Source organism: Chiloscyllium plagiosum, chromosome 2 (assembly GCF_004010195.1).
Source record: "Chiloscyllium plagiosum isolate BGI_BamShark_2017 chromosome 2, ASM401019v2, whole genome shotgun sequence".
Classification (NCBI taxonomy): Eukaryota; Metazoa; Chordata; class Chondrichthyes; order Orectolobiformes; family Hemiscylliidae; genus Chiloscyllium; species Chiloscyllium plagiosum.
The window spans coordinates 8,852,332-8,872,434 of NC_057711.1; the positions used below are offsets into that span (position 1 = coordinate 8,852,332).

The 20,103-nt window shown below is 45.1% G+C and overlaps 1 protein-coding gene across 1 annotated transcript in view; it reads left to right on the forward strand.

Annotated features, from left to right (window-relative positions):
- LOC122539550 (probable ATP-dependent RNA helicase DDX60) overlaps positions 1-20,103 on the forward strand; it is a 148,737-nt gene that overhangs the window by 124,352 nt on the left and 4,282 nt on the right. The window contains exons 33-37 of the mRNA XM_043674534.1: positions 1,278-1,399; positions 9,007-9,154; positions 10,319-10,461; positions 12,423-12,574; positions 14,165-14,227. Coding sequence (XP_043530469.1) covers positions 1,278-1,399; positions 9,007-9,154; positions 10,319-10,461; positions 12,423-12,574; positions 14,165-14,227 — 628 coding nt within the window. The remainder of the gene's footprint in view (positions 1-1,277; positions 1,400-9,006; positions 9,155-10,318; positions 10,462-12,422; positions 12,575-14,164; positions 14,228-20,103) is intronic.

The window sequence follows — 20,103 nt, forward strand, 5'->3', positions numbered from 1 at the left end:
TGAATTTGTATTGTGGATAGGTAGATGTTTTTAAGATCAAAGGACTTCTTCATTCTTGGAATTGTTTTTGTCCTCTCTCCAATGAAAATGGATACAAACTGCCTCTTCAAAACCTTTGCCATTTCCTTGCTTTCCATTATTCATTCAGCAGACTCACTTTCTAAGGAACCAATGCTCACTTTTGTTAATCTATTCCTTTCTATTTACTTGAAGAAGCTTTTACTCTCCATTTTCACATTTCTTGCTGACTTTATCTCCTACAGCTCTCCCACTTTATTATATTTTCATCATCCTTTGCTGGTTTCTAAAACTTAACCAAACTTTTATTTTATTTACTTGATTTATTGTTGTTGCATGGACCTGAGTATAGTGGAAAGTTTTGTTTTGCGAGCAGTACACGCAGATCATAACACACAAGGACATACAAATCACAGGGTGCTTAGACAGAACGAGGCAGATAAGCTTATGGCTCCACGGGAGGTGCACAGAAGCAAGACCAACATTAAATTTGAAATTTGAGGGACCCAGTCAAGAACAGCGGGGAAGAAGCTGTTCTTGAACCTGTTGGTACGTGTGTTAAAGCTTTTGTGGCTTCTGCATGATGGAAGAGAGTGCAGCCAAGGTGGGAGGGGCCTTTGATGGTGTTGGCTACCTTCCATGGCAACGAGAAGTGTAAATGGAGTCCATGGGGGTGGGAGGTTGGCTTCTGTGATGGTGGGAGGTTGGCTTCTTATGATCCTAGGCAGAGCAGTTATCGTATCAATCTGTGGTGCATTTATAACGGTTGGTGAGGGTCCTTCTGGACTGCTGAGCTGCTGTTAAGTTTCACCACATGGGTGGCACGGTGGCACAGCGGTTAGCACTGCTGCCTCACAGCGCCAGAGACCCGGGTTCAATTCCCACCTCAGGCCACTGTCTGTGTGGAGTTTGCACATTCTCCCTGTGTCTGCGTGGGTTTCCTCCCACAGTCCAAAAATGTGCAGGTTAGGTGAATTGGCCATGCTAAATTGCCTGTAGTGTTAGGTGAAGGGGTAAATGTGAATAGGTCTGGGTGGGTCGCTCTTCGGAGGGTCGGTGTGGACTTGTTGGGCCGAAGGGCCTGTTTCCACACTGTAAGTAATCTAAAAAAAAATTGTGTATATTTTCTTTCCATTTGATATCATCCTTCTTCACAGTCTTAGTTGATCATGGATGAGATGTCTCACTGATGATGTGACATCAGCCTGTGTTAATAGCAGCTTCCAACTTAAAAGATTACTATTTAATCCTATGAACAGATTCAAAACAGTTTTCAGAAAACGTGATGGAAACCTTAGTTCTCATATTGGCAAACCTATTTGGAAGAAGATATCTCCCACCCTGCTTAGAAAAAGAGAAGCTTACGTTTGAACAGTCGAAGGTGAGTGGTGGGTGTGGGAATGTCGTTAACAGTCCGTGCATACATTCCTCTGCCCCTCTCGTAAGTTAATTCTTTGACAGAAGGACCAGAAATTAAGGGAAGCTTGGCTGTTAGGTTAAGGGCTTCCATATCAGAGTGGCACAGTGGTTAGCACAGCTGCCTCATAGCACCAGGGTCCTGGCTTCAATTCCCGCCTCAGGTGACTGTCTGTCTGGAGTTTGCACATTCTCCCCCTGTCTGCGTGGGGATGCTCTGGCTTCCACCCACAGACCAAAGCTGGGCAGGTTAGGTGGATTGGCTATCAGAAATGCAGGGAGGAGAAAGTGAGGACTGAAGATGTTGGATTTGGAAATGCAGGGTTAAGAGGATGGGCTGGGATGGTCTTTGAAGGGTCAGTGTGAACTCAATGGGCTAAATGGCCTCTTTTATGCACTGTAGTGATTCTAAACAAGGTACTCTTCAAACAACACTTTGCCCCAGCCCTCATTTGGGAACTACGTGCCATGTCAATTTTAGAAATGCAAGTCATAGAGTCGGAGGCTGAGGGGTGACCTTATCGACATTTACTAAATTATGAGGGGCATGGATAGGATAAATTAGATTACTTACAGTGTGGAAACAGGCCCTTCGGCCCAACAAGTCCACACCGACCCGCCGAAGCGCAACCCACCCATACCCCTACATTTACCCCTTACTTAACACTATGGGCAATTTAGCATGGCCAATTCACCTGACCTGCACATCTTTGTGACTGTGGGAGGAAACCGGAGCACCCGGAGGAAACCCACGCAGACACGGGGAGAACGTGCAAACTCCACACAATCAGTCACCTGAGGAGGGAATAGGCAAAGTCTTTTCCCTGGGGTTGGGGAGTCCAGAACTAGAGGGCATAGATTTAGGGTGATAGGAGAAAGATATAAAAGAGACCGAAGGGGCAACCTTTTCACGCAGACGGTAGTACGTGTATGGAATGAGCTGCCAGAGGATGTGGTGGAGGCTGGTACAATTGCAACATTTAAGAGGCATTTGGATGGGTATATGAATAGGAAGGGTTTGGAGGGAAAAGGACCGGGTGCTGGCAGGTGGGACTAGATTGGGTTGGGATATCTGGTCGACATGGACGGGGTGGACCGAAGGGTCTGTTTCCAAGCTGTACATCTCTATGACTCTATGACTCTATATGGTCAAGCTGAACAGCTCTAAACTTGAGTGAGAGCAGGTTATGCTCATTGTACATTGAATTGAAAAATGGGATGTCTCCCAACTTTCAACTCCATTTTGATGTATCCCCTTGCCCTTCTCCCTACCTCTCTCTTATGTTTGATGGCTTGCCTTGTCTTGAACTGGCTTTGCATATGAATTCATCATTTGGGAAACACAAGTGGTGGTTAATTTAAAAAAAAGTGCAGTTTGGCAATGGGGATAAAAGGAAGTTCAACTTGTGTAAGAGCACTTCTGGACATTGAAGAGAAAAAAAATAAAAAAGAGAGAGACAATGAGTCAGGTTTCCAGAACTGAGGCAGTGGTAACATCACTAAACTAACGTTCCAGACCACCCAGATAATATTTGATAGGAGATGGGTTTGACACCAACCATGGAAATGGTGAAATATGAATTTTTTAAAAATTGAGATCTGAACCAAAAAAGCATTAAATGAGTTGGCTCTGGTGGGAGTTGATCGCCTAATGATACAATTGCTAGATTATTAAACCAGAGACCCAGATAACATTTTGAGGCATGGGTTCAAATCTCATCATGGGATGAGGTGGGATGGTGGAATTTGGATCCAATAAAAACCTGTCTAATGATGACCATGAAACAGTTGTCAATTATTGGGAAGCCCCACCTGGTTCACTAATGTCCTCTCGGGAAGGTCACTGCCGTCCTTACAAGGTCTGACTGACATGTGACTGCACACCCACAGCCGCCAATGTGGTTGACTCTTTATTTTAAGATTAGATTACTTACAGTGTGGAAACAGGCCCTTTGGCCCAACAAGTCCACACCGACCCGCAACCCACCCAGACCCATTCCCCTACCCCTAACACTACGGGCAATTTAGCATGGCCAATTCACCTGACATGCACATTTTTGGGCTGTGGGAGGAAACCGGAGCACACCCACGCAGACACAGGGAGAATGTGCAAACTCCACACAGACAGCCACCTGAGGCAGGAATTGAACCCAGGTCTCTGGCGCTGTGAGGCAGCAGTGCTAACCACTGTGCCACCGTGTCGCCCTAGCCACTGTGCCACCATGCCGACTCTTAACTGCCCACTGGGCATTTGGAGAGGGCAATAAATGCTGCTCTAACCAGCCACGTTTATAACCTGCGATGAATTAAGAAAAAAATTTGTTGGGATCCAATTCATCCCACCCCCTATCTCCCTACCTCTCCCTCATCTTTAGTGTTCTGCTAAATCCTTAAGGGGAAATTGGAATTAATCAACTGGGAAATTGGGGACATTTACTGACAATGGTTAATAGATGGAGCAAGCACCATGGGTGACTTGGTGATGGGAGAAAGAAATTGGCTATGTGAGAACATTTTGTCAGATTGGGATCTGAGGCCAACTGGGAATGTGATGGGAACATCATTGCATGAGCAGTAATCCATCCCAGGTTAACATTAACATTGTGGGTTCAGTCCTGACGTTGCAGGTGGTGAAATTTGAAATCAACTTTTTTTAAAAGACTAGAATTATAAAGCTAAACCCAATGGTAGCCATGTAGAAACTCATTTCATCTGAGGGGGCAGGAGAGAGAAGAAATTGCAATTTGAAGGGTGTGTAGTGTAGTGGTAGTGTCCTTACCTCTGATCCAGAGGGCCTGGGTACAAGTCCCATCTGTTCTAAAGTGTGAAGTCACATCTTTGAACAGGATGATTAAGCAATCTGCCCCTGGTGAGCAGTGTTTAATTGTTCCTGTTCAGCTATTTCAATTTTGGTGGTGGGTTTTCAAAGGAAAGCTTTGTTTTCTTGAAAGCAAAGAGCTGTGTTCCCCATCGTTGCTTTACCCTGCCCCCCCCCCCCCCCCCACCATAATTTTTCCTGGAGCTCTCCATTTGTTCTAGTTTGCTATCTGATAAATTCCCCAGTTGTCCTGACTCTCTATTTCACGTTAGGTGGTGTTTTTAATTATACATGTCAATAGATCACACTCACTAACAAAAGCTTGTTTTTTTTCTGATGTTTCATCAATTGCTTTTTGAAAATCCACCTCTACACCTCCTCCCTTTATTCACCATGCTTGCTATACACTTGAACAACAGCTGTTGATTCATCAAACATGAGGAGAAAGTGAGGTCTGCAGATGCTGGAGATCAAAGTTGAAACTTTATTGCTGGAACAGCACAGCAGGTCAGGCAGCATCCAGGGAACAGGAGATTCGACGTTTCGGGCACAGGCCCTTCTGAAGAAGGGCCTGTGCCCGAAACGTCGAATCTCCTGTTCCCTGGATGCTGCCTGACCTGCTGTGCTGTTCCAGCAATAAAGTTTCATCAAACATGATTTCTACTTCAAACAACCATGCTGACTTTGCTTGATTGAACTATAATTCTTTTTTTTGGTGATCTGCTCCTTCACTGTAGATTCCAACATGCAGGTTCAGAAAAGCAAATGCTATGTTGGCCTTTGATACAAAAGGGTTTGAGCTCAGGACATTGGAGAGACACCATTTAAGTGTAGATTAGTGTGGTGCTGGGAAAGCGCAGCAAGTCAGGCAGCATCCAAGGAGCAGGAAAATTGACTTTTCAGGCAAAAAGCCCTTCATCAGGAATGATGCTGCCTGACCTGCTGTGCTTTTCCAGCACCATTCTAATCTAGACTCTGATCTCCAGCATCTTCAGTCCTCACTTTTGCCACCATTTAAGTGTAGTTAACACCATAAGAGGGAAGAGCAGAAGTAGGCCATTCTGCCCATTGATTCTGCTTCACCAATCACTGAGATCTTGACTGACCTGATAATCATTTTCCTGCCATTTCCCCTTATCCTTGATTGCATTTCTGATTAAAAATTCATCTGTCTCAGCCTTAAAGTCACTTACCTACCCAACGTTGACAACCAACAGTGATAAAGAATTCCAAAGATTTGCTACCCTCCGAGAGAAAAGCCTGGCCCTAAATCCTGTCCACCATCTACAAGGCACAAGTCAGGAGTGTGATGGAATACTCCCCATTTGCCTGGATCGGTGCAGTTCCAACAACACTCATGAAGCTTGACACCATCCAGGACAAAGCTGCCCACTTGATTGACACCACGTGCACAAGCACCTACCATGATGTGGAATGGAACAAAACGTAATTCCTCCCCATCTCTGTTCTAACTGATGGGCCCTTGGTCTGAGATTTCTCCCTCTTCTCAAGGGGAAACAACCTATCCACATCTATTCTGTCAAGCCCTTTAAGAATCTTGCATATTTCAATAAGGTCACCCACTCAATATTCTAAACTCCATTGAGTACAGACCCAACCTACTCAATGTCTCTAATAAGACAGTCCCTCCATACCTGGGATCATCCGAGTTAACCTTCTGTGGACTGCCTCCAATTCCAGTACAATTTTCCTTCGGTAAGGAGACCTGAACTGTTCACAGTATTCCAATGTGGTCCAACTGGTGCTTTGTATAGTTTGAGCAAGACTTCCCTATTGATATAGTCCATTGCCTTTGAAAGGAAGGCTGACATTCCCCTGCTTTCCCTATTACCCGCTGACCAGGCATGCTAATGTTTTGTGAATCAAACATGACAGCTCCCAAACACCCCAGAGCAGCAGCTTTCTGCTGTCGTTCTCCATTTAATTAATAATCAGTTGCTTTACTCGACCTACTGAAGTGCACGACTTTACATTTTCCAATATTATATTCCACTTGTCAAGTTTTTACTCCACTTGCTTATCCCTCTGTCGACTCTTTGTGTTGTCCTCACCATTTATCTTCCCAATTATTTTTGTGTCATCTGCAAATTTCAATGTTGTATATTCACTTTCCTCATCCAAGTCATTAATATATATTGTCAATATTTGTGGTCCCAGCACCAATCCCTGCGGCACTCTACTGGTTAAAACCTTCTGAAATTGGCACCCTTAGCTCAACTCTGTTTTCTAATCCTCTATCCATGCTAATATAGTACCTTGAGCATCATGGGCACTTGTTTAAGTAGCCAAACGTGAGCTTCCTTACCAAATGCTTTCGGGTACTCAAAATATATTACATCTACTACCTCTTCTTTATCAATCTTGTTTGTTGCTTCCTCAAAAGAATTCTAGTAAATGTGATTTCCTCTTTGTGAAGCCATTGCTAACTCTGCTTGATTATGTTGCATATTTCTAAATACTATTGCATCCTTTATAATAATCTCTAACATTTCCTAATAACAGATGTTAAGCAAACTGGCCTATAGTTATCATTTTTAATCTCATTCTCTTTTTGAATAAAGATGTTGCATTGACAGTTTTCCAATTGTCTGAAATTTTTACCAGAATCTAAGAATACTTGGTAAATTAATACCATCCCACAATGATCTCTGAAGCTACTCCATTTAAAATCCAAGAGTGCATTCCATCAGGTCCAGGTGGTTTATCGGTCTTTAGCCCATTAGTTTCTCTGGTACGTTTTCTCTAGTGATAGTCATTACATTTATTTACTCCTGTTTATGCTTCCTGATTATTAAGATCTTTTGGAGTGTTATTAGTACCTTCTCAAGTGCAAAATATTTATTCATTTTGTTTGCCATTCCTGGTTCCCCATTTATATTTCTCCAGCATTATTCTCTAAGAGCCAGAGATGTGTTGCTGGAAAAGCGCAGCAGGTCAGGCAGCATCCAGGGAACAGGAGAATCGACGTTTCGGGCATAAGCCCTTCTTCTCTAAGAGCCCTATGTTCACTTTGGCTTCTCTCTTACTTTTTAATTTAAGGAGCTCTTGCTGTCTGTATAATGCTAGCTCATCCTGTTTACCAGCAATCTTGGACACATTGTACGTAATTTCTATTTGATACTTTCTTTAAGTTCCCTCATTAACCATAATTACATTATTCCCTTCATAGTGCCATTCTTTCTCAGTGGGACACAACTTTGCTATGAGCCATGAACTATTTTCTTAAATACGTGCCATTGTTCCTCAATGGTTTTTGTTCCTAATATCCTTGCTCAGTCCTCTCCAGTTAGCTGTGCTCCCAGTCCATTCTCATTACCCTTATTTAAGTTTAACACAATTGCTTCTGACCTGCATTTCTCCCGCTCCAGTAATATCCATTGCAGGTCTCAATCCTGAAGAAATATCATTCCTCTCTCAAATTTTCCAATCTTTTCTCCAGGTAGGGGAGTGCAAAACTAGAGGTCATAGGTTAAAGGTGAGAGGGGAAGGTAAGGAGATGGAAGAATCTGAATGTAAATATTCAATATTCAGATTCTTCCATCTTGGAAGCTCCGTACAGTAGACATTACTTTTTCTGAAGTGACTTATTTTACTGAAATGAACTGAAAATGTAGTCCTATTGCCAAGAGAAAGGTTATTCTCATCTGAAGTGAATTCTGAGTTCTTAGTAACAAAATATTTTGAATATTCTTTTCTGAAGTCAAAAATAAACTCTGCCTGTCACAAACGCAACACACTAATTGCAGTCAGATACTATCTTAGAGCAATTATTGTTTTTGTCACTGTTCCAAATTGAATTTCTGACCTTTGAAAGTAAAACCTACAGAACATGCCCACACCCATTTGTCTCTATGTTAAAGTCCAATTTACAAAATGTAGAATATATTACAGAACATACCCACACCCATTTGTCTCTATGTTAAAGTCCAATTTGCAAAATGTAGAGTATATTACAGAACATACCCACACCCATTTGTCTCTATGTTAAAGTCCAATTTACAAAATGTAGAGTATATTACAGAACATACCCACACCCATTTGTCTCTACATTAAAATCCAATTTGCAAAATGTAGAATATATTATGCATTTTGAACACCTCCCCTGAAGAAAAAGGGGAAGCAGTGGATTAGTGGTATTATTGCTGGACTATTCACCCACAGACCCAGGTAATGTCCTGGGGTCCTGGGTTCAAATCCTGCCATGGCAGATAGTGAAATCAGAGTTCAATAAATATCTGGAATTAAGGAGTCTAATGATGACCATGAACTCATTGTCAAGTGTTGGAAAAAAACCATCTGGGTCACCAATGTACTTTAAGGAAGGAAGCTGCCATCCTTACCTGGTCTGGCCTACATGTGGCTCCAGACCCACAGCAATGTGATTGACTCTTAACTGGCCTCTGGGTAATTAGGGACGGGCAATAAATGCTGACCCAGCCAACAATGCCCTCATCCCGTGAATGAATAAATAATGAATAGTTATGTTTAAGGGTCATTTTCATTTCCTATCAAGATATTCTTTCTAACACTAAGGTGCATTAGTTGTCAGGGAGTACTTCAAACGGTCACAGTGAATGACAGAATTGCCATTAACCTGAATTGTGAAGACCCTGCATTGGCTCAATTATGTACCTCACCGCTTTAAAATTTCTGTAAGCTTGCAAGTGAGGAGAAATGGACATCTTTCTTTGATTCTGATCACAGACAGTATCTCATTGAATTTATATTTTTAGGTATTTCTTGATGATCTTCCTGATGAGTTTGCAGCCTCAATTGAAGAATACAACAAGACAGCACGTCAGGTCTTTGGGAAATTCCTGCTCTCTGTCTCCAATCAGTGCAGGTTGGAAGATGAATACAAGCTTCCTCTCTCAGGCACATGTAAGAATTTCTATTTATTAACACCAGAGCTGGTTCAGTCTATGCAGTTCAGACGCAGGCTTTTGTTATACTGATTAGTTAAGATCATACAGTGCGGATAAAGGCCATTCAGCCCTGCGAGTCCACACCGATCCTCTGAAGGACAGCCCACCCAAACCCATCCTATCCCTGTAACCCTGCAATCCTGTCAAGGATGTAGTAGCAGAGCATTTAGGAAAATGTGATACGATTGAGCATAGTCAGCTTGGCTCAATGATATAATAGTCAAGGCAGCTGGTAGTGTAGGCAGTGAACTTACTTCTCACCAGTTCATGCTCTCACCACTGCACAAGCAAGAGACGGGATATACAACAGAGGTGTTGCACAATGGGTCACTGAAGCTGAGTTAAAAATCACACAACACCAGGTTATAGTCCAACAGGTTTAATTGGAAGCACTAGCTTTCGGAGCGACGCTCCTTCATCAGGTGGTTGTGGAGGACATAATTGTAAGACACAGAATTTATAGCAAAACTATAACACTGTAAACTTTTGCTATAAATTCTGTGTCTTACAATTATGTCCTCCACAACCACCTGATGAAGGTGCGGTGCTCCAAAAGCTAGTGATTCCAATTAAACCTGTTGGACTATAACCCGGTGTTGTGTGATTTTTAACTCAGCTTCAGTGACCCATTGTGCAACACCTCTGTTGTATATCCCGTCTCTTGCTTGTGCAGTGGTGAGAGCATGAGCTGGTGAGAAGTAAGTTCACTGCCTACACTACCAGCTGCCTTGACTATTATATCATTGAGCCAAGCTGACTATGCTCAATCGTATCACATTTTCCTAAATGCTCTGCTACTACATCCTTGACAATAGACTCCAACGTTTTCCCACTAATGATTATTAAGCAACTGTCCTATAGTAACTTGTTTTTTCTCTTAGGGTCAAAGGTTATGAGGCGAAAGTGAGAACAGGGTATTGAGTTTTGCGATCAGCCTTGATTGTATTGCATAGTGAAACTGGCTCAAAGAGCCTACTCCTGTTTCCTATGTTTGAGAATAGAATACCTTTTGTGACACCTTCCTTGTAGCTACGTCCTGGCTCATTGAGTAATCCAGTTATGTATTTGTTTATAATTGCTGGTGAATTTCTGAAATCAATATTCATGTTTTTTGGTCCAGCGTTTATGGGTCCCAAGTTACCTGAAGCCAGTGTCATCACTAAGAAGTTGGCCAAAACAGTGAATTGTTCTGCAGTGTCACCATTCGTCTGTTTATCTGGACACACTGACCTTGACCTATTCGTACAGAATGATATCGATCCAGTAAGTATTTTTATGGACCTAATAGCTACATTACCAGGGGCAGAAGTTGAGAAGTGAGAAACTCCCAAGGAATGATTGCAGAGCTCGTTGTAAGACCTGGAACCGAGGCACTGTACCAAACACCTCCCTCTGTGCCTGTTTAGACTCGATGAGATACTGTACCTCTACATCAGTAAGTCGGAACGATAACTGTCAGAGCAGAATTCACTGTACCCAAGACCAGAATAGATGTTACCTCGGGTTAGCAGGAAACATCTCACCTGAGTCAGAAGGTTATTGGTTCAAGGCCAGCTCTCGGAGTTGGGACATTGATCATATTCAATGCAAAGCAGGCTAGAGGGGCTGAGTGGCCTTCTGTCTTTCCTTCTGGATAGCACACACTGCTGTTACTGAGTGTTGGTAGCAGAAGGAGTGGATGCTTGTGGATCTGGTGCCAATCAAGCGGGCTGCTTTGTCCTGGATGGTGCCAAGCTTCTTGAGTGTTGTTGGAGCTGCACCCATCCAGGCGAGTGGATAGTATTCCAACACACTCCTGGCTTGTGCCTTGCAGCTGGTGGGCAGGCTTTGGGGAGTCATGAGGGGGTTTACTCACCACAATATCCCTAGTCCCTGACCTGCTGTTGTAGCCATTGTGTTTATATGGCAAGTCCATGTGAGTCTCTGGTCGACGATAACTCCCAGGATATTGACAGTGAGGGATTCAGTGACGACAACACCATTGAATGTCAAAGGGCCGTGGTTTGATTGTCTCTCACTGGAGATGGTCATTGGCATTTGTGTGGCACAAATGTTACTTGACACTTTTCCATCCAAGCCTGGATATTGTCCAGATCTTGCTGCACAGGGACATGGACAGCTTCCGTATCTGAGCAGTCATTGGCAAACGTCCCTTATTTCTGACTTTATGATGGAGGGTAGGTCATTGATGAAGCAGCTGGGCCCAGAACATTTCCTTGAGGAAGTGTGTACTAGATGCACTGCATAAATTCACCAAAGATCCTCAGACAGCACCTTCCAAACTCATGACCACTTCATCTAGAAGGACAAGGCAGCAGATACATGGAAACACCACCCCCTGCAAGTTCCCCTCCAAGCCATTCACTATCCTGACTTGGAAATATATTGCTGTTCCTACACTCTTGCTGGGTCAAAGTCCGAGAGTCCTCTCCCTAAGGACATTGTCGGTGTACCCAAAGCAGGTGGACTATAGCAATTTGCAAAGGCAACTCATCACCACCTTCTGAAGGAGGAACCTAGGGATGGGCAATAAATACTGGCCCAGCCAGCGACACCCACATCCCGCAAATGAATAAATTAAAAAAAACTCCTGCAGGCAGATCATGGAGCGGAGATGACTGACCTTTAGTAACCATGACCATCTTCCAATATGCCAGGTATAACTCCAACCAGCAGAGATTTTGGCCCCGATACCCATTGGCTCCAGTTTTAGGAAGGTTCCTTGATGCTGCACTCAGTTGAATGCAGCCTTGATGTCAAGATCTGTCACTGTCACCTCACCGTTGGAATTCAGCTCTTTTGCCCACATTTGGTAATTCCCCAATCCTAAAACTTCTGAGTTGCAGCCTGGCCTCTTTGCCTTGCCCCTGAGCTAATTTGCCCCTGAGCTAACTTGCCCCTGAGCTAACTTACCCCTGCTTCACTTAAACGGCCTTAAGTTTGATCAGCACCTGGGTCCCCGATCCCCGTGGAAACCGCTGCATGAATACCGAGTACGGCCTGGGCTGCGTGTAGCCACAGCGAGTCATGGGGTGCACATGTGTTTATTTCTCCTGATGTGTAGCTGTGCACCCACACACAGAGAACATTGGTAAGTGGGTATCGCCTGGGGAGAGATCCCACAGTGTCTGCCTTACACACTGCAGCTCTCCAATATGTAACAGCCACCCGAGGCATCATACCTCACATTGTATCAACGTGGATGCACTTTCTGCCACTTCCAGATAATTTTCCGCACTCTTGGAATTCATACAAACAACATTCCTGTTCTGCAACTGAAGTGCTTTGACAAACAAGGCAGGAGAATGCACCTGAATGCTTATGCCCTTGACTTCTACAAGCATGGCTGTTTAGATGCTCTACACACCGATAATGGGTGAGTAATGATTGTCTATTTATGTATTATATAGAATGAGAAACCAAATGAAGTTGTGTATGAATGTTTTAGTGAGGGGAACACGTTCACAGTAACAGCTTGATAAGCCTGTAATATGTCAGAGAACTGGGTCTGGCTATGGTGTCGGAACTGGCTGTCTCTCCCGTATCAGCAGCCTGCAGAATCCTTATGCCTTGAAAACTATAGTGTGACTATTTAAGTCACATAGAATTCAAATCAACATATCACCCTGTATTCGTTGGCTATATGGGGGAGGCAGTGGTCTAGTGGGACTATTGCTCATGTATTAATCCATAAACTCAGCAAATGTTCTGGAGACCTGTGTTCAAATCCTGCTACGGCAGATGGATGGAATTTGGAATGATTAGAAGTCTGGAATTAAAAGTCTAATAATGTTGATTGTTTGGAAAAGCCTATCTGGTCCCCTAATTTCCCTGAGGGAAGGAAATCTGCCATCCTTACCTGCTCTGGCCTACATATGAATCCAGACCTCGAGCAATGTGGTTGACTCGAAACTGCCCACTGGACAATGAGGCATAGGCAATAAATCATGGCCTAGCTAGAGCTTCCCACATCCCATGACCATATAAAAAGAAAATCCTGACGTTGGATACCTTAATCAATGCAAACTGTGCATGTCTATCACTGTCCTGCTTCAGTACCTCTGTTGCTAAAACCTCTCCTCCATGCCTTTCTTAACTCATTGACTGACTTGTTCAATAGTCTCCTGGTTAGCCTTCCATCTTCCATGAAATTGAACTTACCCAGAACTCTTCTGCCCTTATCTTAACCTGCACCAGTCTCCTTCCCCAATCGTGAAGGTAACCCTGATGGGGAGAGGAAGCCCATGAAGTTTGCAAGTGGCACACACACACACACACACACACACACTGATCTGACCTGTTTCTATTCCTCAGAACAGTGCTCAAAGCAAGTATTGCTGTTTCCTGTCATCCTCATAGGCTGCTCCCTCATTAGAGACAGGGATGACCAGCAGTGAGTTTAACCTGAGGGTCACCACACCTCAGGCAAGGGGGCAAAGTTGAGAAGGTGTGACCTTCATGATGGCCTTGGCTGTTGTGGGAATTGAACCTACATTGTTGGCATCACTCCACAGGCAGCCAATTGAGCCAACCAACAGCCATTGCCTCTATACTTGCTGGCCTGCACTGGCTCACAATCCAGCCAAGAGTCCCTTCCTTATTTTCCAATTGCCCCATAGCCTTGTTGTTCTTTAACCAACTCTACAATTTGCTGAGGCCCTAATTTCCCACATCCTGAATATTACTGGTCTTAGTTACCACCATTGATACCATTCCTTCAGTTGTCAAAGGTCTAACCTCTGAGATCCACATCCTTCACTCACCTTTCTCCATCTCTTTCTATCTTGCTTACCTTCTTTAAGACACACTTCACTCTTCACTGGCTGTTAGACCTAATATGTCCTGATGTGTCCAAAATTGTTTTTGATGATAACTCCTACTGTATGGAACATACTGTACAAATATAAGTTCTTATCATTTTTAACAACTGTAATGTAATATTGTTATTCCCTTTTCAATCGATCAGGTTAAATCGAGGAGAGGCCTTCAATCTGATCAAAGATTTCTTGCTGGTTATTGCTTCAATCAGGTAAAACATCTTCATTCTTCCAAAACATTTCCATTTAGAAAGATTCCTTCTGTTATTTAATTCATATTTAATTTAACTTTGTTTTATTTTAAATATATTTAATGGATGATTAACAGAATTGAAAGTAGGAATATAGGAAGGAACAGGATTATAAGGCACAGCTACAGAAGAGGTTAAACATTCCTTAAGACTGTCTTGCTAGACAATTAGATCATGGTTTATCGAATCACACAGAATCATACAGGACAGAAGAGGCCCATCGGCCCATCTAATCTACATTAATCCTACTTTCCCACACCAGGCCCAAAGCCTTGCATGCTATGACATTACATGTGCTCAACCAAATAATTCTTAAAGGCTGTGAGGTTTCCTGCCTCGAGAAGGAATGATGATGCAATGTTGTCTTCTCCACCTCCTGATACTGCCTGGCTCGCTGTGTTCCCCCAGCCTCCTGCCTGTCCCTCCTGATGCTGCCTGGCTTGCTGTGTACCCCCAGCCTCCTGCCTGTCCCTCCTGATGCTGCCTGGCTTCTGTGTTCCCCCAGCCTCCTGCCTGTCCCTCCTGATGCTGCCTGGCTCGCTGTGTTCTTCCAGCCCTGATGCTGCCTGGCTTGCTGTGTTCCCCCAGCCTCCTGCCTGTCCCTCCTGATACTGCCTGGCTCGCTGTGTTCCCCCAGCCTCCTGCCTGTCCCTCCTGGTGCTGCCTGGCTCGCTGTGTTCCCCCAGCCACCTGCCTGTCCCTCCTGATGCTGTCTGGCTCACTGTGTTCCCCCAGCCTCCTGCCTGTCCCTCCTGGTGCTGCCTGGCTCGCTGTGTTCTTCCAGCCTCCTGCCTGTCCCTCCTGATGCTGCCTGGCTCGCTGTGTTCTTCCAGCCTCCTGCCTGTCATTCCTGATGCTGCCTGGCTTGCTGTGTTCCCCCAGGCTCCTGCCTGTCCCTCCTGATGCTGCCTGGCTTGCTGTGTTCCCCCAGCCTCCTGTCTGTCCCTCCTGATGCTGCCTGGCTCGCTGTGTTCCCCCAGACTCCTGCCTGTCCCTCCTGATGCTGCCTGGCTTGTTGTGTTCTTCCAGCCTCCTGCCTGTCCCTCCTGATGCTGCCTGGCTTGCTGTGTTCCCCCAGCCTCCTGCCTGTCCCTCCTGATGCTGCCTGGCTTGCTGTGTTCCCCCAGCCTCCTGCCTATCCCTCCAGATGCTGCCTGGCTCGCTGTGTTCCCCCAGCCTCCTGCCTGTCCCTCCTAATGCTGCCTGGTTCGCTGTGTTCCCCCAGCCTCCTGCCTGTCCCTCCTGATGCTGCCTGGCTTGTTGTGTTCCCCCAGCCTCCTGCCTGTCCCTCCTGATGCTGCCTGGCTTGCTGTGTTCCCCCAGCCTCCTGCCTGTCCCTCCTGATGCTGCCTGGCTTGCTGTGTTCCCCCAGCCTCCTGTCTGTCCCTCCAGATGCTGCCTGGCTTGCTGTGTTCCTCCAGCCTCCTGCCTGTCCCTCCTGATGCTGCCTGGCTTGCTGTGTTCTCCCAGCCTCCTGCCTGTCCCTCCTGATGCTGCCTGGCTCGCTGTGCTCCCCCAGCCTCCTGCCTGTCCCTCCAGATGCTGCCTGGCTTGCTGTGTTCCCCCAGCCTCCTGTCTGTCAACTTTGGATTCCAGCACCTGCAGTTTTTTTGCCTTCAACTACCCTCCCAGGTAGTGCATTCCAGACCCCCACCACCCTCTGGGTGAAATTTCTTTCCGTCCAAACCCCTCTAAACCTCTTGCTTTTCTCCTTAAATTTATGTCTGCTTGGTATTGACCCTTTGACTAAAGGGAACCCACCCTAATTAAACCCCTCATAATCTCATACAACTCTAACATATCCCCTCTCAACCTTCTCTACTCCAAAGAAAACAACCTGAGCTTATCCAGCCTCTATCTCTCCATCTCTTAAATAGACAATAGGTGCAGGAATAGGCCATTCGGCCCTTCGAGCCTACACCACCATTTATTATGACATGGCTGATCATCCACAATCAGTATCCTGTTCCTGCCTTATCCACATAACCCTTGATTCCACTATCTCTAAGAGCTCTATCCACCTCTTTCTTCAAAGTATCCATATACTGGGCCTCCACTGCCTTCTGGGGCACAGCATTCCCACACACCCACCACTCTCTGGGTGAAGAAGTTTCTCCTCAACTCTGTTCTAAACGGCCTACCCCCTTTTTTAAACTGTGTCCTCTGGTTCTGGACTCACCCATCAGCAGAATCATGCTTCCTGCCTCCAGAGTGTCCAATCCTTTAATAATCTTATATGTCTCAATCAGGTCCCCTCTCAGCCTTCTAAACTCAAGGGTATACAAGCCCAGTTGCTCCAATCTTTCAACATAAGATAGTCCCACCATTCCAGGAATTGACCTTGTGAACCTACGCTGCACTCCCTCAATAGCCAGCATGTCCTTCCTCAAATTTGGAGACCAAAACTGCTGACAATACTCCAGGTGTGGTCTCACCAGGGCCCTGTACAGCTGCAGAAGCACCTCTTTGTTTCTATCCTCAATTCCTCTTGTTATGAAGGCCAGCATGCCATTAGCTTTCTTCACTGCCTGCTGTACCTGCATGCTTACCTTCATTGACTGATGTACAAGAACATCCAGATCTCATTGTACTGCCCCTTTACCTAACTTGAGTCTTTTTAGATAGATGCCTTCCTGTTCTTGCCACCAAAGTGGATAACCACACATTTATCCACATTAAACTGCACCTGCCATGCATCTGTCCACTCACCTAGCCTGTCCAAGTCACCCTGTATTCTCATAACAGCCTCCTCACATTTCACCCTAACCACACAGCTTTGTGTCATCAGCGAATTTGCTAATATTTACTTTTAATGCCTTCAGCTATATCATTAATGTATATTCTAAACAGTTGTGGTCCCAGCACCGAACCTTGTGGTACCCCCTGGTCACCGCCTGCCTTTCCGAAAGGGACCTGTTTATCACTACTCTTTGCTTCCTGTCAGCCAGCCAATTTTTCAGTCCAAGTCAGTATTTTGCCCCCAATACCATGTGCCCTAATTTTGCTCTCTAATCTCCTATGTGGGACCTTATCAAAGGCTTTCTGAAAGTCCAGGTACACTACATCTACTGACTCTTCCCTGTCCATCTTCATAGTCACATCTTCAAAACATTCCAGAAGATTAGTCAAGCACGATTTCCCCTTCGTAAATCTATGCTTACTCTGAACTATTCTGTTACTGCAATCCAAATGAGTTGTAATTTCATGTTTTACAATTGACTCCAGCATCTTTCCCACCACTGACGTTAGGCTAACCTGTCTATAATTCCCTGTTTTCTCTCTCCCTCCTTTCTTGAAGAATGGGACAACATTAGCCACCCTTCAATCCGCAGGAACTGATCCTGAATCAATAGAACATTGGAAAATGATCACCAATGTGTCATGATTTCTCGAGCCACCTCCTTCAGTACCCTGGGATGGAGACCATCAGGTCCCAGGGACTTATCTGCCTTCAAACCTAACAGTCTCTCCAACACCAATTCCTGCCTAATATAAATTCCCTTCAGTTCATCCATTACCCTAGGCCCTTCAGCCACTTTTACATCTGGGAGATTGCTTGTTTCTTCCCTAGTGAAGACCGATCCAAAGTACCTATTCAATTTTTCTGCCATTTCCTTGTTCCCCAGAATAAATTCACCCGCTTCTGTCTTCAAGGGCCCAATCTTAGTCTTAACCATTTTTTTTTCTTTTCACATACCTAAAAAAGCTTTTACTATCCTCCTTTCTATTTTTGGCCAATTTGCCTTCGTACCTCATGTTTTCTCCGTGTATTGCCTTTTTATTTACCCTCTGTTGCTCTTTAAAAGTTTCCCCGTCCTCCAGCTTCCCGTTCATCTTTGCTATGTTATACTTCCTCTCTTTTATCTTTATACAGTCCTTAACTTCCGTCGTCAGCCACGGCCGCCCCTGCCTCCCCTGAGGATCTGTCTTCCTCTTTGGAATGAACTGATCCTCCACCTTCTGCATTATACCCAGAAATACCTGCCTTTGTTGTTCCACTGCCATCCCTGCTAGGGTATTGAACCATTGAACTTTGGCCAGCTCCTCCTTCATAGCTCTGTAGATTCCTTTGTTCAACTGCAATACTGGCACTCCCGATTCTCCCTTCGCCCTCTCAAATTGTAGATTAAAACTGATCATATTATGGTCACTCCCTCCTAATGGCTCCTTTCCTTTGAGGTCCCAGGCAACATCCTGGTGATTCCCCTCTGCACACCCTCCAGTTTATCTGATTCTAAACTCCCCCACTTCCCTTGGTTCCATTTCACTCAATACCTCCGTCATTGAGCACAGCCAAGGCTAAGCCTGATGGATTCTTCAAAACTAAGGGATTTGAGGAAACAAGGAAGCAGGGAGGAAGGGAAGGTCAGGTAGAAGGTCAGCCAGAATCACACTGAACACTGTGGTTACAAGAACAGGCCAGTGGTGAGGAATCCTGCATCAAACAACTCAGCACCTGACTCCGCAAAACCAGTCCACCATCCACAAGTCAGGAGTGTGGCATTATTGCTAAAGGAATAGAGTATAAAAGTAGGGAAGTGTTGCAACTGTCTAAGGCTACGTCTGGAATACCTTGTATAGTTTTGTCCCTCTTGCTTGAAGGAGGATGTGATTGTATTGGAGGCAGTTCAGAGAATGCTCACTTAATTCATTCCAGAGATGAAAGGCTTGTCTTATGTAAAGAGATCGAGTAGTTTAGGCCTAATACTTGCTCGAGTTTAGAAAGATGAGAGGAGATCTAACCGAGGCAGATAGGATAGTAAAGAAGATTGATACAGTAGATGTAGAGCAGGTGTTCTCCCATAGGCAACCGAGAACGAGAGGTCATAGGCTGAGGAAAAGGGGGTGACAGAACTAGGACAGATGAGAAGAACTTACTTCTCTTGAAGGGTTGTGAATCTATGGAATTCAGGACCCTAGATTGTGATGGATGCTGGGATGCAGAATTAACTTAAGGAGGAGATTAGGAATGGGTTATGGAGAATGGAATGAGTTGAGAGCCAGATGAGATCAGTCTTGGTTGTGTAAGATGGCGGAACAGGCTCAAAGGACTGAATGACTTACTCTTGTTATTGATCTTACCTTCCCCACTTGCCTGGATCCACCATCCAGGACACTCGATTGATGCCCCATCCATTACCTTGAATATTTACTCCCTCCCACCACGGTGTACTTTTAGCAGTGGTGCGTTCCATTGACAATTATAGAATCCCTACAGTGTGGAAAAAGGTCCTTCGGTCCACACCGATCCCCCGAAGAGTAACCCACCCAGATTCATTCCCCTACCCTATTATTCTACATTTGCCCCTGACTAATGCACCTAACCTACACATCCCTAAAACTTATGGGCAATTTAGCAAGGCCAATTCACTTAACCTGCACATTTTTGGACTGTGAGTGGAAATGGGAGCACCCAGAGGAAACCCACGCAGACACGGGAAGAATGTGCAAACTCCACACAGCCAGTCGCCCGAGGTTGGAATTGAACCCGGGTTCCTGGTACTGTGAGGCAGCAGTGCTAACCACTGAGCCGCCCCAAGGTGCAAACCAAAACTCTTTTGTCAGTACCTCCCAAACCCAAGACCTCTGCCACCTGGAATCAGGGATCCTGTCTTAGAGCCTGCAGGCCTTATATGCAAAATGTTTTATACGGCCCAACCTGTGCCATCTCTCAACATAGTAACCATGACTGGCACAGCGCAGCTTCCATATTTCCATTCTGCCAAGCCAGGGTTGGGCTGCAGTGGGACCTGGCGTAGTGCAAATGGACGATCAGTGTGGTGTGGATGTGGAAATGGCCGCGTTATCCCTGGACTGAAGAATGGCTCCAATCCTCC